Below are 26837 nucleotides of genomic sequence, written 5' to 3' on the forward strand. Positions count from 1 at the left end.
CTCAAAATGAGTAAATAAACATTCAAAAAAAGAATCTCTATAATTGAAAATTCACTTCCCCGCCTATAAGATTTTATTATGTCTTCATCTCCAATGAAACATGTGAGGTGGAACATTAAAAAATGATCTCCCATACCCTCAAATACGCCATTGCATTTCCTAGAAGACATGGAATATTCCAGGGATTTGCCCTGTATACCAGATGTTTTAAGGTTGTTTAGGATTGCTTCAAGAAGGAATATTTGGCATCTTGAATAACTTTTGAGGAATTAGTATGTATTTGCAAAAATTCTATGCTAAAATAAACCACATTTTCTAAAGAGAAAATTCTTAAAGTTTCCTTGAATGTACAGAAAGTAGCCTAAATTGTGGGAATGCACTGAAGCCAGTGATATAAATTTAAATCTCTGGCTGCTAAGTAAAACTTTGGGCTCTTCCCGCTGCCCCTTCTCCACCTGCCCAAGGATCCTCAATCTCAAGGGTCTACCCTGGACATGGTTAACTTGTGGCCAAATCCTTTCTGGTGCTGGGACACTGCCTGGTGTTGGAGTTTGGAGACTTAGCTTGCTTACTTTCCAGATGTGTGCCCCTGGGCCACTAGATCTCTCTGAGCTTCAGTTTCCTTGACCTATACAATGGGTGTTAGTAATTTCTACCCTGCAGGCTCCTGGGAATATTTAAAGGACACTGTGAACATGTAAGTTCTTGGCACTTGGTGAGCATTCAGTAAACATTTGGCCCTACAGGGAACCTGGTGTTAAATCATTCATAGTTGACCAGCTCTTGGTTAGGTCAGTGCAGCAGAACAGCCACCATGCTGTGGTCTTTTGAAATAAAGGAACCACTTGTCAAATTCTCTATCCATACAACTTTCTGGGGAAAAGTATATCTTTTTTTTTTTTTTTTTTTTTTTTTTTTTAAGGAGGTGAAACTATCAGGCAAAGAAGAAACATTAGAAGACAGGCCTTATAATCTGTCTTTCTACTCCAAGAATTTTTGGTTCTTCACTTTTCAGGTCTTGAAAGCACAGATCCCAAAATGTAATGTTACAGAAGGTTTCAAACTTCTGAATGGATCCAGTATTTCCATTTCATGTGTTCTGTATGTGTTTCCTAGAAACTTGATCCCATGCAGAGTTTACTGATGAGGTCTTTGTAACTGAGAATGACAATGATACTCTCTACTTAGCCCAGTGAAGAACCTTGGGGCTAAGTAGAGTTGGGTGTGTCCCCTGGTCAAGGAGAAGGATTTCTAGGGGGAAGAGTATATTTGAAGATGAACACTTGGCTTTGTGAGAGGTTTTAGACAGAATGTGTAAGAATCACAATCAATGATGTGCTTTTTCTTTTGTGGTAGTGTCTTTTTGTTGCATGAAACTAGAGCAAGGTCAGTGAGGGGTGTTCAAGGTCAGTTCAAGGGGGTGAGAAAGCTATCAGCGAATCTAGTTTTGGTTAATAATCAGTGAATATTATCATTAATGTATTTATTCCACAAACATTTACTGAGATCCTATTGTGCCTAGAAGTGGAGACACGGAGGGATAAGACGCGTAAATAAACACTTGTGAGAGGTGCTATAGCAGAGGTTTGGGAACACAGGAAAGGATTGAAGTCAAGTAAGGCCTGAGGGGGCCAAGAGCCAAGAAGACCATAAAGATGGCTGTTTGAACTGAGTCTTCAGGAGGGTGTGCCAGCAGGAGATGGAGTTGGAAGAGTGGAGTCTGGTGACACCGTGGAGGACTTTGTCTGTCAAGAAGTTTGGTGCCTTTGAAGAAATGTAAGGAGGGAAGTGCAACAGACTTTTGTTTTGTAAAGATAATGCTTGCTGCAATGAGGGAAAGCAGATCAACCAGTTAAGTTAGAGGAGCCACAGATGATGAGGGTGGAACCAAACCTGTGGATCTGCAGGTGATAAGAAATGTGGAGAGTCACCATGGGATAGAGAGAAAGCTTTTATTTGTGGCTTTTTGGGGATAATTCATGTTATTTGTTTTATAAGTTGATATGCTTATTTATGGGAGTATTAGACATATCTTTTCAGTGTACATCCATATTATATACATTTATAACTACTTGATAGTATTTTCTTGAATCCTTTGTTTTAAACACTTCTACCTCATTGACCATCTAGGCATGGTGTGTGATGTCTTCTGTGGTTTAGCTCACTGACTCCTAGTTGGTACAGCTCACTTAAGAGGCATCTAGAAATGTGTAGGCTTTTTTTTTGGGGGGGGGGGTGTTGTCATAATGCCTGAGTGTCACTGCTAGGCGTTGAGAGGAGGGATGCTACACTAGCTGCAATATACAGGACAGTTCTATACTACAAGGAGCTGTCTAGTCCCAAATGCCAATACTATTTCTGTTGAGGGTCCATCTTGGTTGACAGGGAGTGAAGGAAGGAATAATACTATTACTAATAACTGACATTTTACTGAAACTTACTATATGCCTGTGATATAGTCACCATAGTTATATGTTCAATCCTTGTGTCAGTTTGGGGAGGTTCTATCCCCATTTTATAAATGAGCACACTGAGACAGAGTAGGAGGACTGGCTCTGGGTCTTGCATGCTTAATTAACTCTAATACCGACTGAACCATCCAAGCGCCCAATTCTTTAACTTTTATTGAATACATACTCAGTTTAATACAATAGATTGATCAATTACAAGAGGACAGTGAGAAATACATTTGCATGGTGTGCTTATACTTTATTAAATATCTCAGAATACATCTCTTGGAAACATTTCATCCAGTTTAGTAGAATATTAGCAAAGTATCACCTCCAAGTATTTTTTAAAATATGGAAAATGATCACATTTATTGATTAGGAGAAACTCTTACTTGATGGCAAAACAGTTGGTGCTCTATAGATGTCTTGTAAATTGAATTGACTCTATGGAGGCACTAAGTGGTTTTAGAGGGTGCTATGATCTTGAAAATTTGGTTTTTACTTCATGTAAAAGGGAATCTGCCTCAAGCACTCAAGGTCTTTGTAATTTGAAGGCATGTGTCAGTGATACAGGATGAAAAATGTGTCTCTTTCTTGGACATGCCTTACACTGTCTGGCCTCTGCCAGTTCCAGTTTGTTTCCTCTGCCAGAAATACCCATCCCTCAGATCTGCGTACTGGGGCTTATGCGCTCCTTTCTCCACAGGGCCTTTCTCGATTTCCACTCAATGTTATCTAAACCTCTCTTACAGCACTTATCATCATACCATGAATTATAATTATTTATGTATGTATTTTATCTCCTCTAGAATAGGACCACTAATGCTGAGTTATGCCTGCCTCCCCTGGTATCCTGTGTCTGGAACAAAGCCATGTGGAAGCAGGAGCTTGAGAAATATTTGTTTTGGTAGATATTTAAAAGAACCACATGAGTGTAGTAAAGCAACTCCATCACCTAGGAGAGGTGATAGGACTGTTGTTGCAGAGAGGATTTTGTTTGGCTTGACCGGATAAACATTTGTTTTTCTAACCAGCAGTAGAAGGCTGGCTTGGTACTCCTGTGACTCCTGTCTTCCTGCTCCACCATACTCTGGTGGTGCAATCCATCCCTAAGGTCACCTCATTGTCCGAAATAGCTGCTGTAGCCACAGCCATCACTGCTCCGTGCCAGGTAGTGGAAATGGAGGAGGAAAAGGAAGAGTGTGCCTTCTGTCTTTAAAAAGACTTCCCAGAAGTCCTGTACAACACTTCTGCTTGCATTTCATCTCCTTGATTATGACTTAATCCCATGACCACACTTAGCTGAAGTCTGGGAAATGTAGCCTTTCAGCTGAAGACCTGTTCACCTGAATAAAATTGAGATTCTCTTTCTGAATAGGAAGGGGGAATGAATATTGGGGTAGGCTACTTTGGTCTTGGCCATAGATGGCCAGGTAACACTGGGCATTTGTTCAGTGTTGAGGATCACATTTTGGGAGAGACAGAGACCATTTGAAATGAATTTGGAGGAGAGAAACAAGGATGGTGAGAGAACTGGAGGCTATGTTATGGGAAAATGGCTGGAAAAACTAGAGCTTCTTGGGGAGATAAGAGGGAACAAATGGCTGGCTTTCCCCAGACATTTGAAGGACCATAATGTGGAAGAAGGATAAGCCTATTTTAAATGGTTCTGAGGGATAGGAAGGAAATTGTTGGTGCATAGCATGCACCAATGGAATGTTGGAATTCTACTTTAAGGTCTCTTTTAACCTTTGACCTTATGTAGTAGAGCTATATTACTGTATATATGTCTGTGAGTCTCTGATTTTAAGGTTAGAAATACTGCTTGTTCCCTGGTTTCTTTATATCAAAATCAACCTCCCGCCTTAAAAAATATTTTTTAGAGAGAGAGAGAGAAAAAGGGAGAGAGCTCAAGCAGGGGAGGTAGGGAGGGAGAGAGAGAGAGAGAGAGAGAGAGAGAGAGAGAGAGAGAGAGAATCCCAAGGAGGCTCTGTGCTGTCATCACAGAGCCTGACTTAGGGCTCAGGCTCACAAACTGCAAAATCATGACCTGAGCCAAAATCAAGAGTTGGAAGCTTAAACCAACTAAGCCACTCAGCTGCTCCTAGAATCCCCCTTTCTTTCTTTTTTTTTTTTTTAAAGTTTTTTTTAATGTTTATTCATTTTTGAGAGAGAGAGAGAGAGAGAGAGAGAAAGAGCACAAGCAGGGGAGGGTCAGAGAGAGAGGGAGGCACAGAATCTGAAGCAGGCTTCAGGCTCTGAGCTGTCAACACAGAGCTCGATGTGGGTCTCGAAGCCACCAACTGCGAGATCATGACCTGAGCCGAAGTTGGACGTCCAACCGACTGAGCCACCCAGGTGCCCCGAATCTTTTCTTAATGGTTGTTTTAGTGGTGATACAGTCAGCAGTTTACATTTTGCAAAGCACAGGAATTTCCTCTTGCCAGATGTGGCCTCGGTTTCCTTCATGCTTGGCTTTCTTCAAAATGTCGTGGAGTAAGAAACAATTTCCACACTTAGGGTGTAGTGAGAATTGTTAGGTTGTAAACACTTAATATGAAGGTTTAGTAACTTCATATTTTTTAACTCAATAATACAATAAATACTGTCACTCTCAACTTCTTTGGACTGAGATATCTATGTACTAAACAATTTAAATACCCCTAAAATGTAATTGTTTAAATGTCTTAAAAGCAGCTATTATCAACAAAAAAATAAGCTTTCAGAGAGTTTATTTCACTAAGTAGTAATGTATTTTTGAAAGTGCATAGAGTAGACACATGCCTGAAAACTTGCCTATCTTTGTGAATTAAGTTCTACTCTTCTAGTTCAGTTTTATTTTGAATGCAGATATATTTTTCTCTTCTAAACTTCAGATATAAGAAACAGTTAAAGAGAGAATATAATTAAAAATTTTTTTCTTTTAATGTTTATTTTGAGAGAGAGAGAGAGAGAGAGAGAGAGAGAGAGAGCGCAAGTGGGGGAGGGGCAGACAGAGAGGGAGACACAGAATCTGAAGCAGGCTCCAGGTTCTGAGCTATCAGCACAGAGCCCGACGCAGGGCTTGAATTCACTGCAAGATCATGACCTGAGCCGAAGTTCGATGCTTAACCAACTGTGCTACCCAGGTGCCCTGAGAGAGAATATAATTTAAGATGAAACTGATAATTTAGTAATAAGGTATTATTCAAATTTCAGTATTAAATCAACTTTTTTTGGGGAAAGAAGCTATCATAATTAAGTTAATTTAAAAAGATTTTCAAACTATGTTGCAATTATGAATATGGAAATGCTAGAGTATGAGCAAATGTGTATGAAACAAACTAAAATTCAAAGGGAGACAATATATAAAGGACCAGAAAACACTTGTCTAAAATATTAATAATAACTAACATTTGTTGAACACTTAGTAATGTGCCAGGCTTATACTCCTTTTTCTATCTTCATATTAACCTCATAAGTAAGAGCTCTTATTATCCCATCTAAAAAGATGAGGAAAATGAGGCGTAGAAATTAAATAACATACCCGCCACAGTGTTATTAAAGCAAGAGCTGGGGTCTGAATCTATCTAGCCTGTAGGACTCCAGGGGCTGGCTTCTGGAAAATTACTTGGCTTTTGAACAGTCAGTCTTCCCTTCCTCCCTCCTTTTTTAGAGTAGTATATCAACCACATTGCTGGCTGGTTATTCAGACTTTGTGTTTTAATCTTCAACAGAAAAGCTGTTGGCTTTTAGACATACTGGGCTGATTGGAAGAAGGGAAATACAGACTATTACATTTGCTATGCATTCCTAAAGTTGCTCTTTGATCAGCAAGCTTTGATCAGCATTCCTTGATCAGCAAGCTTTGTAACACTGGGTGGGCCTCCTTGTGTGTACCTGTATGTGTATACAGGCGTATGTACGTGTAGATTCCATATTGGGTGGAATTGGTAAATCTTGCACTTCTAGTGGAAGGAGTTCTTTGAGTTACAAATAAAGTAAGGGGTTTCAGTTTACAAAAGAACCCAAATAATAGTATTTCAATAAATCATCTTCATTTGTTATTTGGGTCTCTCTAGGCCTTTGGAGTCATTGCTTTTGCAGTATTTCTTTAGTGCCTTTCTCTTCAGCCCAGAGTAATCTAAGACACGTTCACTGATGCAGAGATGACACCAAATTCTCCCGGGAAGCCCTTTGAGTGTGTTTTAATTGGGCTGTGCTTTTATGGAAAAGTGCTGTCTCACTGCTGATGAGGTTTTGGCACCAGCAAAGATGGCCTTGTACAGGTACCACCACCTATGTGGAGTCCTGATAAGATACTCTATCCCCCTAAAATCTGCCCCACCAAGCTGGTGAAGAAGGTATTTGTGCATTAGAGAATACCTAAATGCCACCATCAGAAAATTCATTCCTTTGCAGAAGGGCTCCCTATTTTCTGCTGTAAATGCAAATACCCAAGGAAGGGCTTTAAAAACCACTTAAACTTTGCTGTTAATAAGTCACTGGGAACAGATTTGGGGGTCAGGGGTGAGAGCCATGAAAGCTGTAGCCACATTATGGGGATCCAAGGGACAGAGAAGAAAAGGATTTTTAGACAGGAGTGTGGGGAAATGAAGCGGAGGTGGGGCCATTTAACTAGATAAGGCCCTAATTGCCTCATTCCTGGACTATCAGATGAGCCTTTTAAGTTTAAGTTGCTTTTCCCTTCTTCGTAACTTTACCCACCAAACTTAGTGAAGTGTTGAGTGCTCTTAGTAAACGGTGAGCATAGCCCTCCTCGGGGAAGAACTGGCTTCACTTAAGTTTCTGGCAGGACTTGGGGTGGTTATACTGGTTTGCTTAAGGAGAGCCAATCTGTGGCCTTGTTCTCTTCACAAAGGTGTCCTGCCAGTTGTTGTTGTACCTTCTTAAGAACACACAGATGAAAAGTCTGCCTGAGCTTCAGTCCGTGTTGGAATTTGGAGCCTCTGCTCTGTGAGGTTGGAGAATACTTAGGAAGGCGGTAAGGCCTCAGGGAAGCCTAAGGCTGGGGTCATGTCGCTGGGATATTTTACTCTTCTTTTTGAAGGGATTGGATGTCCGAGTTTCATAAAGCCTTTCTCATTCAGCTAGAAGCGAACAACTTTGTCATCTCGAGTTTTCCTTTGAATGTATTGTAAAGGCATGATCACACATGATTTTAGTCAAAAAATGCTTGCATTTTGTAGCATTTTTCTATAATATAGGAGAAAGTTTAGAGAACTAGGATAATGAATATCTTAATACTTGTAGGAAGAATTTGAAATACCATTCTTTTGAACCTAGGACCTGCAGCATTTCTGAACTTTCTAAATGGAACAATTTTTAGCTTAGTTTCACTTGATTAAAATCCTGAATTTCTTGGGACGCCTGGGTGGCTCAGTTGGTTGAGTGTTGACTCTTGATTTCTGCTCAAATCATGGTCTCACAGTTTGTGGGTTTGAACCCTGCATCGGGTTCTGCTCTGACAGCATGGGGCCTGCTTGGGATTCTCTCTCCCCTTCTCTCTGCCCCTCCCTCTTACCCTCTCTCTCAAAAAATAAATAACTTTTAAAATCCTGAATTTATTTATGACCTTCATTTCTTTATGTCCATATAGAGGCATACACTGAGGTCAATAGGAAAACTTGGGAGTTCATTGTATAGTGTAATAATGACTCAAAGCTCATTCTGGGAAAGCCTTTATATGTATCATCAAGTGTGTGTGTGTGTGTGTGTGTGTGTGTGTGTGTTGAAATTATACACTTAACAGTATTCCACATACAAACTCCAGAGGATCACCTAAAGAGAGTGATTTTAAAATAGATGAAATAATAAAAAATGGTCATTGTGGGAAAACAGAAAGATGCATAAAGAAAAGGGAAACTGGTGGCAGCCTTGGTTTTGGGTCTAGCTTGACCTTTGTTTCCTAGAATAAATCTTGATTTTCAGTCTTGCCCTTGACTCCAGACTTGGCTATTGGATACTTTGTTCTTGGGCTGGAGGCAAAGCAACCACCTTGCTCTCAATGCTGAGTGAGCTTCCTGGAAGCAAAGTGTGCAGGGTTGGGAGGTTTTCTCTCAATTAGAACAAACAGCTCTTATCTGGTGGAGGTATTGATCCTGGAGTATTTTATTACCTAGACTGTTACAATGTTAGAATTGGATGACAGGTGGGAGTACCCAGGAGGGAACGAGCCTTCGTGGAAGGACTGTATTTCTTTTTTTTTTTTTTTTTTAATTTTTTTTTTAATATATGAAATTTATTGTCAAATTGGTTTCCATACAACATCCAGTGCACATCCCAAAAGGTGCCCTCCTCAATACCCATCACCCACCCTCCCCTCCCTCCCACCCCCCATCAACCCTCAGTTTGTTCTCAGTTTTTAACAGTCTCTTATGCTTTGGCTCTCTCCCACTCTAACCTCTTTTTTTTTTTTTTCTTCCCCTCCCCCATGGGTTTCTGTTAAGTTTCTCAGGATCCACATAAGAGTGAAACCATATGGTATCTGTCTTTCTCTGTATGGCTTATTTCACTTAGCATCACACTCTCCAGTCCCATCCACGTTGCTACAAAGGGCCATATTTCATTCTTTTTCGTTGCCACGTAGTATTCCATTGTGTATATAAACCACAATTTCTTTATCCATTCATCAGTTGATGGACATTTAGGCTCTTTCCATAATGGGCTATTGTTGAGAGTGCTGCTATAAACATTGGGGTACAAGTGCCCCTATGCATCAGTACTCCTGTATCCCTTGGATAAATTCCTAGCAGTGCTATTGCTGGGTCATAGGGTAGGTCTATTTTTAATTTTCTGAGGAACCTCCACACTGCTTTCCAGAGCGGCTGCACCAATTTGCATTCCCACCAACAATGCAAGAGGGTTCCCGTTTCTCCACATCCTCTCCAGCATCTATAGTCTCTTGATCTGTTCATTTTGGCCACTCTGACTGGCGTGAGGTGATAGCTGAGTGTGGTTTTGATTTGTATTTCCCTGATGAGGAGCGATGTTGAACATCTTTTCATGTGCCTGTTGGCCATCCGGATGTCTTCTTTAGAGAAGTGTCTATTCATGTTTTCTGCCCATTTCTTCACTGGGTTATTTGTTTTTCGGGTGTGGAGTTTGGTGAGCTCTTTATAGATTTTGGACACTAGCCCTTTGTTTGATATGTCATTTGCAAATATCTTTTTCCCATTCCACCGTGGTTGCCTTTTAGTTTTGTTGGTTGTTTCCTTTGCTGTGCAGAAGCTTTTTATCTTCATAAGGTCCCAGTAATTCACTTTTGCTTTTAATTCCCTTGCCTTTGGGGATGTGTTGAGTAAGAGATTGCTACGGCTGAGGTCAGAGAGGTCTTTTCCTGCTTTCTCCTCTAAGGTTTTGATGGTTTCCTGTCTCACATTCAGGTCCTTTATCCATTTTGAGTTTATTTTTGTGAATGGTGTGAGAAAGTGGTCTAGTTTCAACCTTCTGCATGTTGCTGTCCAGTTCTCCCAGCACCATTTGTTAAAGAGACTGTCTTTTTTCCATTGGATATTCTTTCCTGCTTTGTCAAAGATGAGTTGGCCATACGTTTGTGGGTCTAGTTCTGGGGTTTCTATTCTATTCCATTGGTCTATGTGTCTGTTTTTGTGCCAATACCATGGTGTCTTGATGATGACAGCTTTGTAGTAGAGGCTAAAGTCTGGGATTGTGATGCCTCCTGCTTTGGTCTTCTTCAAAATTACTTTGGCTATTCGGGGCCTTTTGTGGTTCCATATGAATTTTAGGATTGCTTGTTCTAGTTTCGAGAAGAATGCTGGTGCAATTTTGATTGGGATTGCATTGAATGTGTAGATAGCTTTGGGTAGTATTGACATTTTGACAATATTTATTGGAAGGACTGTATTTCTAGCATTGTGCTGGTGTTTTACAGTTCTCTTCAGTCCTCACCTGAACCTGATGTTGTAGGTCAGAAAATTTGCAGGTTAAGGAAACTGTGTATCAGAGTTCATTAATTTTTTTTTTTTTAAAGTTTATTTTGAGAGAGTGAGCAGGGGAGGGGCAGAAAGAGGGAGAGAGAGAATCCTAAGCAGGCTCTGCAACTGTCATCACAAAGCCCAGTGAGGGGCTTGAACACACAAACTGCGAGAGATCATGACCTGAGCTGAAACCAAGAGTTGGATGCTTAATCAGTTGAGCCACCCTGGTGCCCCATGTATCAGAGTTTAAATCCAGGTCCCCCAAGGTAAGTCAGTTAAGCAACAAATATTTATTGAGTGAAGAGTCAATTGTTAGTAAGGCAAATAGTTCCTACCCTTATGGAACTCAGAATGATGTAGGGACAGTCAGTGCTATTGCAAGGGTTGAAACCCATGTGTTATGTCTCTTGGCTCATAATCTAGTATTTTCTGTATTAGTATCTTGTTTTAGCTCTTTTTTGTAAAATCTGAATTTGTTACTAAATTTAATTAAAAATTTCTTTAATTATTGCAATACCTAAGGACTCATTCTGAATATCAGCACATTCATTCATTATCTAATTTACAACTGTAACCATAGATATCCAATTTCCAGAATTGAGACAGCCAACTAAAAATTCTTGTTTTTGACCAAATCCTTCATGTCAGTTTATTTTTTGGTTGCCTTTTTAAAAAGTGTAATATAAACAATATTCCGATAAGAGATGGTTTTAATTATTTATGTCAATAAAGGTTTTATTGTGTGTACTTTCTAGTATAGTTTATTACTGGAATCATTACTTTTTTCCAGCATTGAAATTCTAAGGTTTTATTTTAATGCATGGTTAAAAGTTTAAATTTATAATGACAGTAGGTTTTTTACTATCATTATTTATTGTGTTTATAGTACAGATTAGGTAAAAGCTTAGGAAATGCACTCCACATTGTTTTTCCTGCTTCTGACAATCACCACAGATAAACTTATAATTTTATTTAAGCTGTTCTTAATATTAGGACACTAGAAATTCACCATATGTAGTCAGAAACCCACACCCCATTTTATCACACACAGGTATCAGTTGGAGACAATATAGTATCGTTGATTCTGTGTCAATAAGCTATTGAGTTGTTTCGAGTCATGGTAATCACATTATAATACAAAGTGATGACATTTATAGAGACTGGAAGTGATTTGGAGACCTATAAATGCTCTTCAGCACAGGCATAACAAACCCGGGCCAAGGGACTCTTACTATAACAGATAACCAGCTGGCGAGGCATGTCCTAAAGTTATTTTTGCTCAATCTGTTAAGATCAGTACAGCAGAGAAGACAAGAAATTCATTCAAACGTGAAAGTCTTTGCAAATATAACAGATCCTATTTTATAAATTCCCAAGTTAACAAAGGCAGCCCTACCTTTGACTCTGTATAAGGAAACCAAAATCATGATTATGTTGTTAGCAAATTTCTTATAATAAAAATTATAGCTTTTGATTTGTGGAATCAGATGTTCTTATAGGCTTTTGGGGGGGGGGGAGTGCAGAGTACTTTTTCCACTCTAGAGTAGTGCTGGATATAAACACGGGATCCCATCCTTTAGTGAATAAGCAGAGAATAATCTGAACATATAAACAGGCTCCCAAGTCCGTCTGGTGTCTCATGCCAGGTCAGTATGGAAGATGATTGTTGAAATGTTAATTAGATCAGAAGAAACAGTGCCTCTAAACAGTGGCATCCATTATCAAAGTTCAGAAATTACCAAGATTTCAAGCCTTTATCATCTTTTGGAAATCATCTTGGCCATACACACACACACACACATAAATTTTTTTTAGACTTTTCTTTTTAAGTTTATTTATTATTTATTTTGAGAGAATGAGAGAGAGAGAGTGGGGGAGGAGCAGGGAGAGAGGATGAGAGAGAGAATCCCAAGCAGGCTCTGCACTGTCAGCACAGAGCCCAATATGGGGCTCCAACCTACGAACCATGAAATCATGACCTGAACCCAAAATCAGATGCTTAACCAACTGAGCCACCCAGGTGCCCCTCATCCATATATTCTCATGGATCATATATAGTTTATTTATTGAATGTCATCTGGGTACTAGCAGGTACTCTACTAGGCACTAGGATTACAGAAGTATTTAGTCCCGCCCTTAGGAGCTCGCAGTTTAGAATTATGCTTTGTTCATGGTAGGATTGTAATTGAATCCTGCCACCTTAGCATTTACTCTTCCTTTGGTCACTTGATCTCTGTTCTTTACTTTTCATATATCAGGTCACGGTGGGAGAATTTTGAGCTTCTGTGTATAAAATTCTTTCTGAGCTATAACTTGTCACTAGAAGGGAAAAAATACAAAAAAATGTGTAAAACAACAAAAATTGGTTAATTTTTTAAGAAAGATAATAACACCATACATTTTTATTAAAAATAATGACGTCAGTTTATCAGATGATTAATTATCAGTACTTATTCCCAAGAACAGGTTTTTAAACTTACTGGTGGAATTATTTTCACATTCTTGCTGCATAATATTTAAGAGTTTAAGAAAGTTCTTTGTTGGCAGAAACCCTACATGCCCATAGCTAAATCATTAAGGTTGAGTCATACGTGTGTGTACCCCCATTAGTCTCCTAACAAATGAACTATGATAAAAGTCACTGTTTGTGTCAATAACAATGTAATGAGCCCCACAATAAGTATCAAAACTCCTGATCAGAGTTGTCATCACACTTGTTTATTGACATGGAAACATTGTTTGCTTCAGAGTAAATTATATATATGTATATATGTGTATTTATGTATGTATTTTATATGTAGTATATCTGATCTCTACTTTTTGAAAATGTACACATTAGAATCAGAGGGTTGTTTAGTTCCTAGCATGAAATTTGTGACCAATAAACCCACTTAGCAATTACATCCTGGTCCAGTCTGGATTTGGGACAAAGCTAAATAAGAATGAGTTAACCAAATTGAAGTTAGGGTTCAAGATGCTAGCTCTTATTAAATTCAGTGTCTGGACACTGATTATTGACCATAACACCTCTCCTTTCCTCCCTCTTCCTTTTTCTCTTCCTTCTATTTTTGCCTCTTCTTGCTCTTTTCATGCCGTCAGAGCTTGTTGGTGTAACTATTGTAATAGTTAAGAATGAAGTAACATGGAATAGAGGAGAAAGAGTACAGTGAGGTGTTTGTAAGATTCAGTCAAGAAGGTCTATTTAGCAGTTACAACTGATTTAGTCTGCGGCTGTAGAGAATCACCAAATCCACCACCAGTTGGGAATTAATTTCTCCTTCCGCTGCTATTGTAATTTCCAGTATCAAGCCATTGTCCATTTGATAATCTGGTGATCTAATCTGCTTGTTAAGGTGACCAAATTAGTAGTGATATTTGCAACTTTAACATATCTGTTTCAATTTGATTTATGGTTCAACACTTGGGGCTAATGCATCAAGAAAACCTTAGTTTGTTGCTGTCTGTAAACTTTGGGTTGAGAGTGGGTCTTTTGCACCATTTATAAGCCATAGGCAGGAAAGCTGCCTGCCTGGAGATGACTGTAGTCCCTTATTTCTCACAAGTGCCTAGTTTCTTTTTTAGTGTTTGATTCCATTCAACCATTTTCCAGTAATTCATATTTGCTAGTCACTAAGCCATATAAGAATACTTGGGGCAATTGGGGTTGGAAGTCAGCACTTAAATCAGGGTGATTTATAGTTTTTGTACAAGGCCTGTTAAATTATTATGTGCTGAAGGGTATTTTAGACTTTTCTTGTGTATAGCGTGATTCATTGGTTCCTTACTTACCTGAGCAGGCGACTGTTTCAAATTTTCTTCTGTTTGGATAGTGTTCTTTATGGCATCCTGTAAGTATAGCTCTTTGGCCATTAGAGAGGTAGAAAACCAGGTAGTCCCTTAGAGGGAGTGGGGTTGAAGGTCTTGGACTTAGTTTTCTTCCATGTGGAGGAGGAGTCCATCCACAGGAAACACAGTGACTGAGCTGATACAGAAAATACTACATGAATTACTTGGGGAAGTACAGAAAAGACTAATACAAATATAGTGTCAGTGTTTTGGTAGTGGCTGCCAGGAAGTTTTCATTGCAGAGTGTTCTGGGTAAAATCTTGGAGAGTCCTTTGAATGTTTTAAGCACTCATGTGATTGCCAATTTATATTTTATTTCAAAATTTTTAAGTGTAGCAGAGATCGGGTAAGGACATTTGAAGAAATTTTTTGTTACGATAATTATACAGGTGGAAAAAGTTTGCCCCATAAAGCAGATGTGTCTGTGATTTTGTTTTTCATAACAATGATCCTTTTACATTAATGAAGAACTGCCTGAGGATTTCAGATTTTCAGCCTTTTTTTTTTCTCTGTGTGACTCCCCCCACCCTTGAATGGGTAAGCCTGTGGATGCACTGTGGAACATTCCAGGGTAAAGTAGGCCTCCCTGGAACTTAGATTCTTTATCACACTCCCAGGGGAGTTGATTTCAAGCTGCTGGTACTAGGAGCTGCAACATATTGCCCAATCCCAGGCCCTCTTATTGCTGGGTGGGAGGGAGTGGGATTGCTGTTTAAGAAATTTTATTATCTTCAGAAGGGAAGAATTTATTATAGGGGTTTTGGTAGATGATCTCTTTCATGTGGATTAAGATGTTTTGAGCTCTGAATGTCCAAGCTGCTTAGAGGTTCTAAGTTGTTCTCAACTGGGGGTGGTACCGCCACTCTCGAGTGATGTTTGGACATGTATGGGGTGTTATTGTTGTCACAGTGACCCCGGGGAAGGGCACTATTGGCATTCCACATATGGGGGCCAGAGGTGCTATACATTCTGCTTTGCCTGGGGCAATTAAATAATTGTCCCACCTTAAATGCCAACTGTGTTCTCTTGAGAACCCCTTGAGAAGTGTGGTTTTATTCATAATGCTCAGGAGTACTGCCTGAAAGTCTGGTTGTTGGGGTAGGAGGTGCTCAATGAAAAATAAGTGGGATTTGAGAGACTAGGGGGAAGGGGAGGAAGGCAGGTAGCTTGTGTTTAAATGAAAATGGGAAATAGCTCAGTAAGTACAGGTGGAAACAATTTCCAGATTGAGAGGCTGCTCTGATAGGGCCTCACATTATTCTGCTGGCTTTTGGTTATTGGAAAGGCACTTAAAAAATCATTAAGCGAATATTTAAGCAATGACTGAGATCAACTATCTTTTTTTTTTTTTTTAATTCTTAAGTTAGTTAACATACAGTGTAGTCTTGGCTTCAGGAGTAGAATCCAGTGATTCATCTCTTATGTATGACACCCAGTGCTCATCCCAAAAAGTGCCCTCCTTAGTGCCCATCATCCATTTACAACCCTCCGTTTTTTTTCTGTATTTAAGGGTTCTTTTCTGGTTTGCCTCCCTCTCTGTTTTTATCTTATTTTTCCTTCCCTTCTCCTATGATCATCTGTTAAGTTTCTCAAGTTCCACATACAAGTGAAATCATGTGATATCTGTCTTTCTCTGACTGACTTATTTCACTTAGCCTAATACCCTCCAATTCCACCCACATTGTTGGAAATGGCAAGTTTTCACTCTTTTTCACTGCAGAGTAATATTCCATTATATATATATATATATATATATATATAGAGAGAGAGAGAGAGAGAGAGAGAGAGAGAGAGCACGCACATCTTTATCCATTCATCAGTCGATGGACTTTTGGACTCTTTCCATACTTTGGCTATTGTTGATAATGCTGTTATAAACATCGGGGTGCATCTGCCCCTTCGAATCAGCATTTTTGCATCCTTTGGATAAATTCCTAGTGATCAGCTGACTGTCTTGAGGGATGACTGAATTCCGTAGGCTGGATGCTCAGATGCATTCAGCTGTGAGAGGATGGTGGGGAAAGGACAGTAGGATACTTTTGGTGTACCTGTAGAACTTGCTGATCATTTAGCATGCAAGTGGACCAGGCCTGGGGCAACTTGAGGGCTTCAAGATGAGACTCATCTCTGCTAGCAGCCTCTCAGTGAACCACTGACCAGCTTGCTCACTGAGCTCATTTATGCTCTGGGTCGGTTTCTGGGGAAAGAAATAGAGCCCCAAGCCCTTCTCATGGTCAAAGTCTGTATCCTCCTCCAGGCTTACATCTACCCAGAACCACTGTTAGTTTTTTAAAAAAAAATTTTTTTTTCAACGTTTTTTATTTATTTTTGGGACAGAGAGAGACAGAGCATGAACGGGGGAGGGGCAGAGAGAGAGGGAGACACAGAAGTTTTTTAAACAGTTACTGGCACTAGTGATCTCTAAGCTTTCTTAAAGTTGACCCGTTTGATCACGTCACTCTCTTGCTCGACATTTTCGGCCCTTTATTGTCCATCTTCCCAGCCTTGTTGTCTTCCACTTACAAGTAGTTCCTTATGCTGTGGAGGCCTGCCCATTAGGCCTTTACCCATGATAGGCTTCTTGCAAGTTGTTTGGATGCTACACAAAGGACTGGTCCTTCCTCTTCACTTACCCAAATACTGCTCATCCACAAAGGCCCAGTGAAGTCTTATTCTCCTTCATGAAGCCTTCTCTAATCACTCCAGCATGTGGTATTAATTTTATTCTCCTTGAGACCAGTTGATTTTTATTGTCTATGTTGCTTATTTGGAACCAAATCCTCTACAGTCATATGGCACAGCTTTGGAATCAGTCTACCTAGGTCTGAATCCCCACCTCACTACCTACTAGTTGTGAGATTTTGTCAAGCCTCAATCTCCTCATCTATGAAATGGGGCTTTTAATACAATCTCACAGAGTTGTGATAGATAAGTGGGATAATCTATGGAAAATACTTAATACATGGCTAATTTATATTATATGTTACTTTTGTCCCCCCAGAATTTATAAACTCTATTAAAAAAAAACCCAACCATATCTTAACTTTCTTTGTGTCTTCCACAAGCTCTAGAACAATGTTTTGCATGTAGTAGGTATGAATTTTTTTTTTTTTTTTGGTGGCTTTAGTGAATCTGACATATTCTTTTGGGTCTCTCTCTTTTTTTTTAACTACACTTACATGATGTGTATACATGATCACTCATTGAGTGGCTTTGTGAGTTCTGCCTCAAAGTCCTTGACTTCTTGAAATGTCTTGAAATGAATGTCTTCTTGAAATGAATCAGGTATCAGGGCTCTGAAACACTATTTTGGAAAAAACAGTCAACTTAGTGGTTTGTAAACTACATTAAAAAAAAGCCCACAAGAATTCTGGCCACCTATTTGACAATCTGTTATGAAAACCAGAATGTTGCACAGAAAAAGAGTAGTAGGTTGGTTTGCTGGGCATGTCTGGTTTCAGTTCCATCAATCGAGTCCTTGACAATTTCACCAGTTGATGTTAGGCAGAGCAGGTCTTCCCCACAGTTTGTTACCCTTGCCTGTCATGGCTGCAGTGGTCAAGTTTTGGAAATAAGCAAGTGACTCTAAATCTTTGAAGGGAACTGGCTTTGTTGGTGGGGTTAGGGTGTGAGAATTGTAGCGAACCATCACCCAACTTACAAACACTGAGTGTATGTCAAGGGAATAAAAATAAAGTACAGAAAAAGTGAAGAAAGAATTATGGATGAATTAAGGAATTGCCTCTTACATTTGTTTGAGCACAGCGAAGGTAACACTATTAACATGTCATGTACTTTTACATGACGTATCTTTATTTTTTAATTTTTTAATGTTTATTTTGACAGAGACAGAGAGAATGAGTGAACATGGGTGGGGGAGGGGCAGAGAGAGAGGGAAACACAGAATTTGAAGCAGGCTGCAGACTGAGCTGTCAGCACAGACCCCGATGTGGGGCTCGAACTCACGCCATGAGATCATGACCTGAGCTGAAGTTAGATGCTAAATCAACTGAGCCACCCAGGTGCCCCGTCATATCTTTAAAAAGAGTACATGCACCTCCTCTTCCTCAGGTAGACCAAGAATCTGGAAGAACCAGCACATGTTTAAGAGGATCTAACAGGAAAATAGGATTTGCCGTAGAAATTACCTTACTCTGTTCACTTTGGACAATGTTCCATTGACTACAACTTGCCTTTCTCTTTTGAGAAAAGAATTTATGAGAGGGAAAAAAGAAACTTTTACAGGAAACGGTAGGAGAATCAAACCTTTCAATATGACTCAATTTTTTCCTTTTTCTTTTTTAAACTTCTGGACATTCTTCTTTCAAGTAATTTCAAATTTTTCCAGATCTCATTTTCCTTTCTTTGGATTTAAGATAGCAAACAAACTCTTAGAGTGTTACTGCTTGCCTTTATGGTTTTATATGTCTAATGGTTTTACATATATGATACCAAGAGGCTGAATCTTACGAAGAGGAATTTTCATTACCTGATGGATACGTGTTGATTATTCCATGCAGGCCTAGCACTGTGCTAGAGGCTAGAAAGAGTACAGAAGTGGTGTTCTAAATTCAGTACTATTTCCTGCACTGGGAAAACAAGTGACTTCCTCCTCCCTCTAGGCATTATCTGTTTCTCTAACACATTCTTGGTCCAACACTTAGACCAGGAAGCTTGGGATATGGCTATTTATAAAGAAAGGATTATTCTTGTTTTTCTCCAGCTTGAGGCTTTATAAGGTTGGAAAACAAGCTTATTCTCATGTCTAATATAATTTTTCTTGAAGAGATTGAAACTGTTGCTTTTGATTGGCCAATTTCCCTAGGCCCAATAACTTTATATGCAATGTTTGTTGCCAGTTATACCACTCTTCTCCAACTGAATCATACCACATATGATGTGGTCGGGATTCCACACAAGCCCAGTTCACAAACTCAGTTAATGTTGACAGCAACTTTGGAAAAAAAGTCACATTTTTACATTCATTCTCGAGCTTAGTGGAATCATTTCTGTTTCTTTTCCTTTTTGCTTTTTCTCTTTTCTTTCTTTGGTGTAAGGGAACACAGAGCAGTGGTCAATGCGGCACAGATGCCTTTGGACCTGAACTATAGGTGTCAGGTCCGAATTCTTGCATTGCACATGTTTGCTATTTGATCTCGGGCAAGTGACTGAACTGCTCTGTGCCTCAAGTTCTTTATTTGTGAAGTGTTCATAAAAATGACATCTATCTCATAGGGTTTTTATGGAAATTAAATGACTTGAAGTTGGCAAAGTGCTTACAGTGGTGCATGCCATTTAAGCACCATGAAAGTATTTTTCTTTTCATTTATTTTGATTCTTGGAAAAGGCCAAGGCTTGTGCTGGGGAAATAGTGTGTTTTCTTGGTCCCAGTGGTTTCTTGTCAATGGCTGCCTGGTTCCTAACAAAAGATTTTTATTTCAGTGTGGGTTATGATGTTTTCCTCGTTATTGCAAAATTACCTCTTGGTTAAAACTGGATTGACTGGATATGAATGTTTAGAGACCGTTTGTTGAAAACAATTTTTTTCCTTTTGCTCTATTTAGATTTTTTTTTCTTCATAAACTGTTTGGCTCCAGTGTATGACATCCCTCTCCTCGCTTATTTGGACTTCAAATTATTAAACAATAAGGTGTAGATACCTGTGGCGGGTTGACTTATGTAAAACAAACCGAAATCTGAAAATAAAGTGCATACAGATGAATTGAAATCGGGGGCACCTGCCATTGTTATCAGACCTGACCCAGACCTTTCCCTAGTAGTTTGCTTCTAAACAGCACATATTCTCTTTATAATAGAGTGAATGACAGGCTTCTGACACCAGTGGAGCACTTTGTTTGATTGCTGGGAGGCCACCCAGCAATGATATAGTATGGGTTTGTTTTTCCTGGAGAGGTATTTCCAAACAATAGTCATTTGGGAGTTACAACAGGCATAGAAGGTAATACTGAAAAGGTGAACTTGATGGATGAATTATCATGGATCTGTTGATAAAGTGAGTAAATGGAGTTTGATATATTTCTTTAGATAACTGAGTATCTGGGAGATCAATTATGAAAAAACTCTAACTAGAAAGGATTAATTGCAAAATTCCTCCTACCAGTTTTGGTTTGCATGTGTTTTATGCACTTGGCTTTGAAGTGCTTTAAAAAGTGACTTTTGGGTATCTATTTCTTTTTATGATGTGTTTAACTTCATATTTTAGGAAAAATGAAAAATAACCTTAAAATCTGACTTGTAATAAAAGTTGCTTAAGGATTATATATATTTTAAAACAGGCAATAAATTGCTTTTTGAGAATTTTCTTCTGTAAGCTCAGTTTCTAAGTTTATGCTTCTCATTTTTTCATAGCAATATGAAACTCTTTGTAAGTAGACTGACCTTTAGATTGTTACCATTTTTCAACCAGAAATTATTAGATACTAAGAGAGACAAATGTACTGAACCTACAAATGTATTATGTTGGATTCCTAACAATAGACCTAATTGATAAAAGTGATTTAATATATGTTGTGTTAATAGCTAAACCTCCAAAGCCCCTAATCTCCCATGGAAATATTGCTTTGTAGAACAAAATCCAATGAGAAGTTCTGGGATTCCAGAGTGAATTTGTACATTCCTTAGGGGCATTTTTGCAAGGGAGGTTGTTGTGTTTTAAAGGTAGTTGATAAGAGACCTGCACCACCAACCCCAGACCTGCACCACCAACCACCATCGTGCATTAGTCTATAGAAGGTATTTGGGTGTACGTATTCCTGTACCACTCGGTACCACCATTTAGCCAAGGGAAGTTTCTGACCATTTGCAGCATACATTATAAATCAGGATGTCACTACCAGACAATCAGATTTGAACATTCCATGAACAAAGTAGCCTATATCCCCTAGGAATAGATCACTTAACTATGTTTATGTCATGCTGTTGATATGCCAGCATTTACACAAGTCAGGATAGCACATTGTTTATTTCTCTTAGGAGTAGATAATTGATCTGTATATTTACCTAATTTTTGCTTAATTAACCAATAACTGAAATAGGTAATTTAGCATGATCACTGAAATACCTGGGGAGAATAATTGTATTCTTTTAACCCCCCAAATTACTCCTACCACACTGGGCTTGTGAAAGAATAATTTTGTATCTTCTCCAAGTTGGGCTGATGTTGGCTGCTTTCTTTAAAAAAATTTCCTACTTGGCACATGATACCTGGGGAAGTCACTGGTCACATATTTGGGGACTCAAAGGATTTCCAACTGCCTAATTAGTCCCCTGGGGAGACCTAGGATAATTGCTGGTTATATTGGTTGTATGAAATAAACTTGTTTAAGTTATATTCTCTTTCTGGTATCACTAGGGGATATCACTGCCACTTGGGAATGTAGTAACTTTGGGGGGCAAATTTGTGCCCTCTCGTGGGGTACAGAGATTTTTCTTTTGTTTGTTTTTTTGGCTTAAAACAAGCAGAGATGAGCTTACAGATCTGGCATCCTACAAATGCACTCAACAAAAAGCCAAAATATTGGTCTGAATCTAAGAATGTAGGACCATAAATTGCTATATATGATTTAGTAATAAAAAGGCACTTAAAAAAATAAAGGGCGAAGAACTGAAAAAAGGCACAGTCAAGCAAATAAGAAGTTACTCATGATGTTATCATTCAGAGATAAGCACCAATAACATTCTGGTCTTTCTCTACACTCCGTATGTAACTCTGTTAAAGGTAAAATTATACATCCTTGTCTTTGTTATATGATATAAGTTTTTATCCAAATCATTTAGAAGTTCTACATAACTATTTTAATGAGTTCTTCATATGTTAATATAAAGATAATAATTTTATCCTTTTTTTGAAATTATTGAATATCTAGGAAGCTTGCAATTTAGTAATGTTGTGATTAAAATCTGCATACAGAAATCTTTGTCTAATTCTCTGATTAGTTCCTTAGGGGGGAAAATACCTAAAAATAAAAGAACTAAGAAAAATCACTTTTAAAAAGCAAGATATATGTTGTCAAATTGCTTTCCAGATTGGTTACGTCAAGATATACTGTAGTGAACTGTGCACAAAAATGACCATCTTCCTGCAGACCCTGAAACAGATAATAAAATAACCATTATAAGAATGTTTTCTTCATTTTGTTTTATTTTATTTTATTTTATTTTATTTTATTTTATTTTATTTTATTTATTTTTTTTTCTTTTTTCTTTTTTTCTTTTATTCATTTTATAAATAATTTACGTTCCTTTGATTACTAATTGATTGAAAACTTTTATTTTTATAAAACATTTGTATTTCTTTGAAATATCTATGTGGGTAAGTTTTTTTACTCGTTTTTTTTTTTTTTGCATGTGGCATTATAAGAATGTGACAGTGAGCATTTTCGCTGTGAAGATGGGCATTGTATCCCTGCAACCTGGAGGTGTGATGGGACCAGAGACTGCTTGGATGACACGGATGAAGTTGGCTGCCGTAAGTGAGGAGAGGCCGGGCCAAACTCTGTTCGAGTAATATAAGTGCTTCCTGGTGAATTCAGCTGTACCAAAGATACAGTTGTACCTTTAGTGATAGATTCACGACTGGGCTCAAGTCTTTTGAGATGTCTGTTGTTGAATAGAGAACTGATGGCATTAATGATTCTTTTAGTTCTTTGGAGGAAGGGCTTCAATTCACATCCATTTCTATCTTACCCTTATCCCATGACCTTGATATGGAAACAAATTTGTGAGTAGTTTCCTAAAGCCTATAATAAAGTATTTCAGATTATTCACTCTGGAAATTTTGTGCACCAACTGTGATTTGTAATTCAAGGAGGAGTCTTTTGTATAAAGGACGTTGTGTAGCTTATGCAAATTACACAAAGAGATCACAGAAGAGGTTAGTGTGGTCTTAAATGTTTAAAAAAATTATAGTTAAAAACATATATTGTAAATCCAAAGTTTAATAACAATCACTTTCACATATATTCACATATATTTCTTCATTTAATTCTGTCAATATTCTGAGATAGGTTTCAAATTAGGAAACAGGCATAGTGAAGTTGAATCATTCATTAAAAGCCTCTTTCCTGCACAAATCCCAGCCCTTAACATCTTTTGCTTTCCCAGCTTGCCGTAGATGATCAATCACACCACTGCAGTTTCATTCATTCTGATTTGTGAACAGACAAGGGTTATCATCTGAAAACCAAGAAATCAGGGAAAAATTAATTTTGTTTGCAATTGTTGGCCATCCTGTGGCACAACAGAACAAACTTTGGTGTATTGTTTGGATCGTGATGCATTTGACAATGAGAGGAGGGTGGGGAATAGGTCCTATTCAGTGCTTCTCAAACTTGCACAAATGGATGCACAAATGGAGCATCGGGGAGCTTGTTGACGTGCTGGTTTCACATCCATATGTTTGGAGTGGGACCTGAGATTCTGCATCTCTACCAGCTCCCATGTGATGCTCATGCTGCTAGTTTGTGAATCATATTTTGTGCAAGGGAGTAGTTCTATCTGCAGAGACATGATCATGTGCTATCTGTTTGCCTCCTATGGGATTACTGAGTTCATTTTTAGATTAAACACCAGGAACAGAAAAGCAAGAACTGTGTATTCTGGGACAGAGGAACAAATACAGTTGTACCAACAACTCTTTAGAGATTGTTAATGTAATAACAATGTTCCATAACAACGATAATAACAACAGTACCAACAACAATAGTGACAGCAGCTAACATTATACTTCACTTGCACATAAATTATTTAACTAATTTTTTTATAGCAAACTATGAGATATAGTCCCCATTTTATGGTGCACACATTGAGGCTCAGAGAACCTGCCAAAGATCTTAAGTCAAGAAAATTATAGAAATAATAATTATTCAATTCTGGGTCTTCTTTTCCAAATAGCATGTTTTTTCAGCTCATCATGATGCTTTACTATTAGTTATTACAAAGCATTTCAAATAGTTTAGCAATAACTCATGGTTAGTTTGTATTTAAGTTACATTCTTAATTTGGTATTTTTTGGTCATGCCTTTGTGTTTTGGTTGTTTTATTCTTTGTATTTAATCTTGGCATCATCAGTTTGTTGTGATGCCTTTGTTGCAATTATTTGGCATTGAATGCTGATTAGAGTCCACAGGCTGTTTTATAGGATTGTTTACTATTTGCCATCAATGTGTTAAGCAGGAGTTGACACAGATTGTTTTGAAATAAGCATTGCTTGCTGGTGTAATAGGGTGGATGTTTCACACAATGAGTTGAGTCCTTTCCTGGTTTGTTTTAGCTCCCCCTTCTTGCAAGTCGAACCAATTCCTGTGTCAGGGTGAAGGTCTATGCATCCCTAACTTCTGGGAGTGTGACAATGATGAGGACTGTGAGGATGGCTCCGATGAACATCAGCATTGCCGTAAGTAATTGTAGAGGAATTTTGTTTTGGCCCCCTGGACACCTAAAATTTAAAAATAATAATGGGATGATTCTTTATAAATGCTGAATTGGAACTCAAATCACAGGGGGCACCTATGCGGGCAATCTCACCCAGGGTGAGAAGATATTGAAAGTGTGAACGTGCTGAAGAATTATAAATATACCCCAGCGATTTGGAAATAGGATAGGTTCTCAGTATTAAGAATATGTCACACTCAGTAAAGAAACAGAACATTTATTGGTATCTGTGGGGGGCGGGCAGTCTTCATTTGTGTGGTTGGCGGTTGGATGGGTCCTTTGGGTCCTGCAGTGCACACTGCATAATAACCTTCCACCCCTTCTGCCTTGGTGTTAAACTGCCTTCTTTTTGATTAAGTGGCAGTGTAGCGAGGTCTGTTGGAAGCATTGTTGCTTGTTGCTTCAGTGACTGCTGGTATAGCTTGCGTCGGATGAACTGCAGGAAGGAGGGAAACGGTAGCCCTGAGGAAGACCTTGGCAGCTGCTGCATTCCTGGACACTGAGGGAGTTCAGGACAGTAAACTGGAAGAAACGCTCCCATTCTAATTTCGTTGGGATCAAACTGTAAAAGAGTTTGAAGTGGGCTTGAAAATAATTTTGAGCAAGAGAGTAATCTTGGGTAAATATTAGATGGCAGCATATGAGAAATATGCCATGTGTAGCATTCCTTTGCTTTCTCTATTAAGGATATTTGTATAATTTCAAATTATTCCTGTATCAATGAGGATGTTTTTGGCTGCAAAGAATGAAACACACGTCTCAGAAAAGTTAAGCAAAGGGGGGAATTTATCTCACACTATAAGAAGCCTAAGTGTATTGTTGTTCCAGGGTTCTTTTTGTGATTGTATGAAAGCTGTAGAAGTCCTGGAATTCACATCCTTATAATTTCAGCTTCTAGAAGGGAGAACATAATATCCATTCCGTGTGTGTGTGTGTGTGTGTGTGTGTGTGTGTTTATAAGACAACCCCACCCAAAGCCCCCAAAGTGAAAAACCAAAGATCTTTTAGAAGTCCAGGTTAGACTGAGATGGAAATTGGAGAGCAGATATCTGACTGTAAGGAACTGCTTCAGGCTCTTGACCCCAATTGTTCTGTGGAAGAGTCTAGCTCTGATCACTGTGTGGCATTCACCTTTAAGCCTCCCCCACATTTTGTTTCATTAAATACACATCCCACAAATCATGGGCATCTATAATCACTTTGTTTTTTGATTTTAAGATGTCAGCCAAGATCCTGTTGGCATTTTTACAGTCATTGTCCACAAAGATCAAAGAAGAAACAGATGTTTTTGATGGCTACTTCATGTGAGAACTTGTTTAGTCATTATATGACTAGTAATGGAGATTCCATGGCCTTTCGTTGGTCCTGGATTCATTTATAAGAGCTTGGAATTTAGCCCAGTACTTTTGAGTCCAGCATTGACTGTGAACTCTTTTCAGTCGGGCCAAGGGTCTTTTGAGGAAGAGAATAGGAATTCTCAAAATACCCTTTAGTTTGACTTCAGTTTACTCCTAAAATGAAGACTGTATAATTAAACAGCCTGTTAGGGCTTGTAAGTGTTGGTCATGGGGACTTCCAGCAACAAAGAGATGGTGATATTTGGGACAAAGTGATGAAGAAGAAACCAGCAAACTGTGTAGGGCTGTGGAGGGTGGTGGTGACAAGTGACGATCTTGAGGAAGGCATGGACAGGAGCTAATCAAGGCCAAATGGGAGCATGGGATGTCCAGATGAGGTCCAGTTATGTTTCAGGATGTGAACATGTTTCAGGAACAACAAAAGGGGAAGAACAGATCTGAAAAAGGGAGATGGGGGATGATAGTTCAGAAGTAGTGAAGGGAGGAATTAAAAGTGCCAGGCATAGTAGGGCACAGGAAGAAATCCTTGTTTGTAGGAAATCTGTCTGGGCCAATACTATTTTCTGGCCAATCCCTCAAAGGTCCTAGGGGAAAGAAGCGATGACTGCAGATAGTGAGTGCTCAGTGAGAACAGGATGGGGCTAGATTGTGAATCTCTGGAGAGCAGTGAATATGCTTTTTGCAGCTCGCATCCCTACTAGCAGATAGTAGGTTCTTGATAAGCGGGTACTGAATGAATTAATGACTGATGAGTTATTTCTCTTTTGGCTAGATAGACCATTTTGGTTCCA

General features: G+C 38.8%; 1 protein-coding gene across 6 annotated transcripts in view; it reads left to right on the top strand.

The window, feature by feature from the left end:
* LRP2 (LDL receptor related protein 2) overlaps nt 1-26837 on the top strand; it is a 198753-nt gene that overhangs the window by 16287 nt on the left and 155629 nt on the right. For all 6 annotated transcript variants that reach the window (XM_078451168.2, XM_078451170.2, XM_078451169.2 and 3 more), the window contains exons 2-3: nt 22617-22724; nt 24528-24650. In XM_078451168.2, coding sequence (XP_078307294.2) covers nt 22617-22724; nt 24528-24650 — 231 coding nt within the window. The remainder of the gene's footprint in view (nt 1-22616; nt 22725-24527; nt 24651-26837) is intronic.

Source organism: Panthera onca, chromosome C1 (genome assembly GCF_046562875.1).
Source record: "Panthera onca isolate mPanOnc1 chromosome C1, mPanOnc1 haplotype 2, whole genome shotgun sequence".
NCBI lineage: Eukaryota > Metazoa > Chordata > Mammalia > Carnivora > Felidae > Panthera > Panthera onca.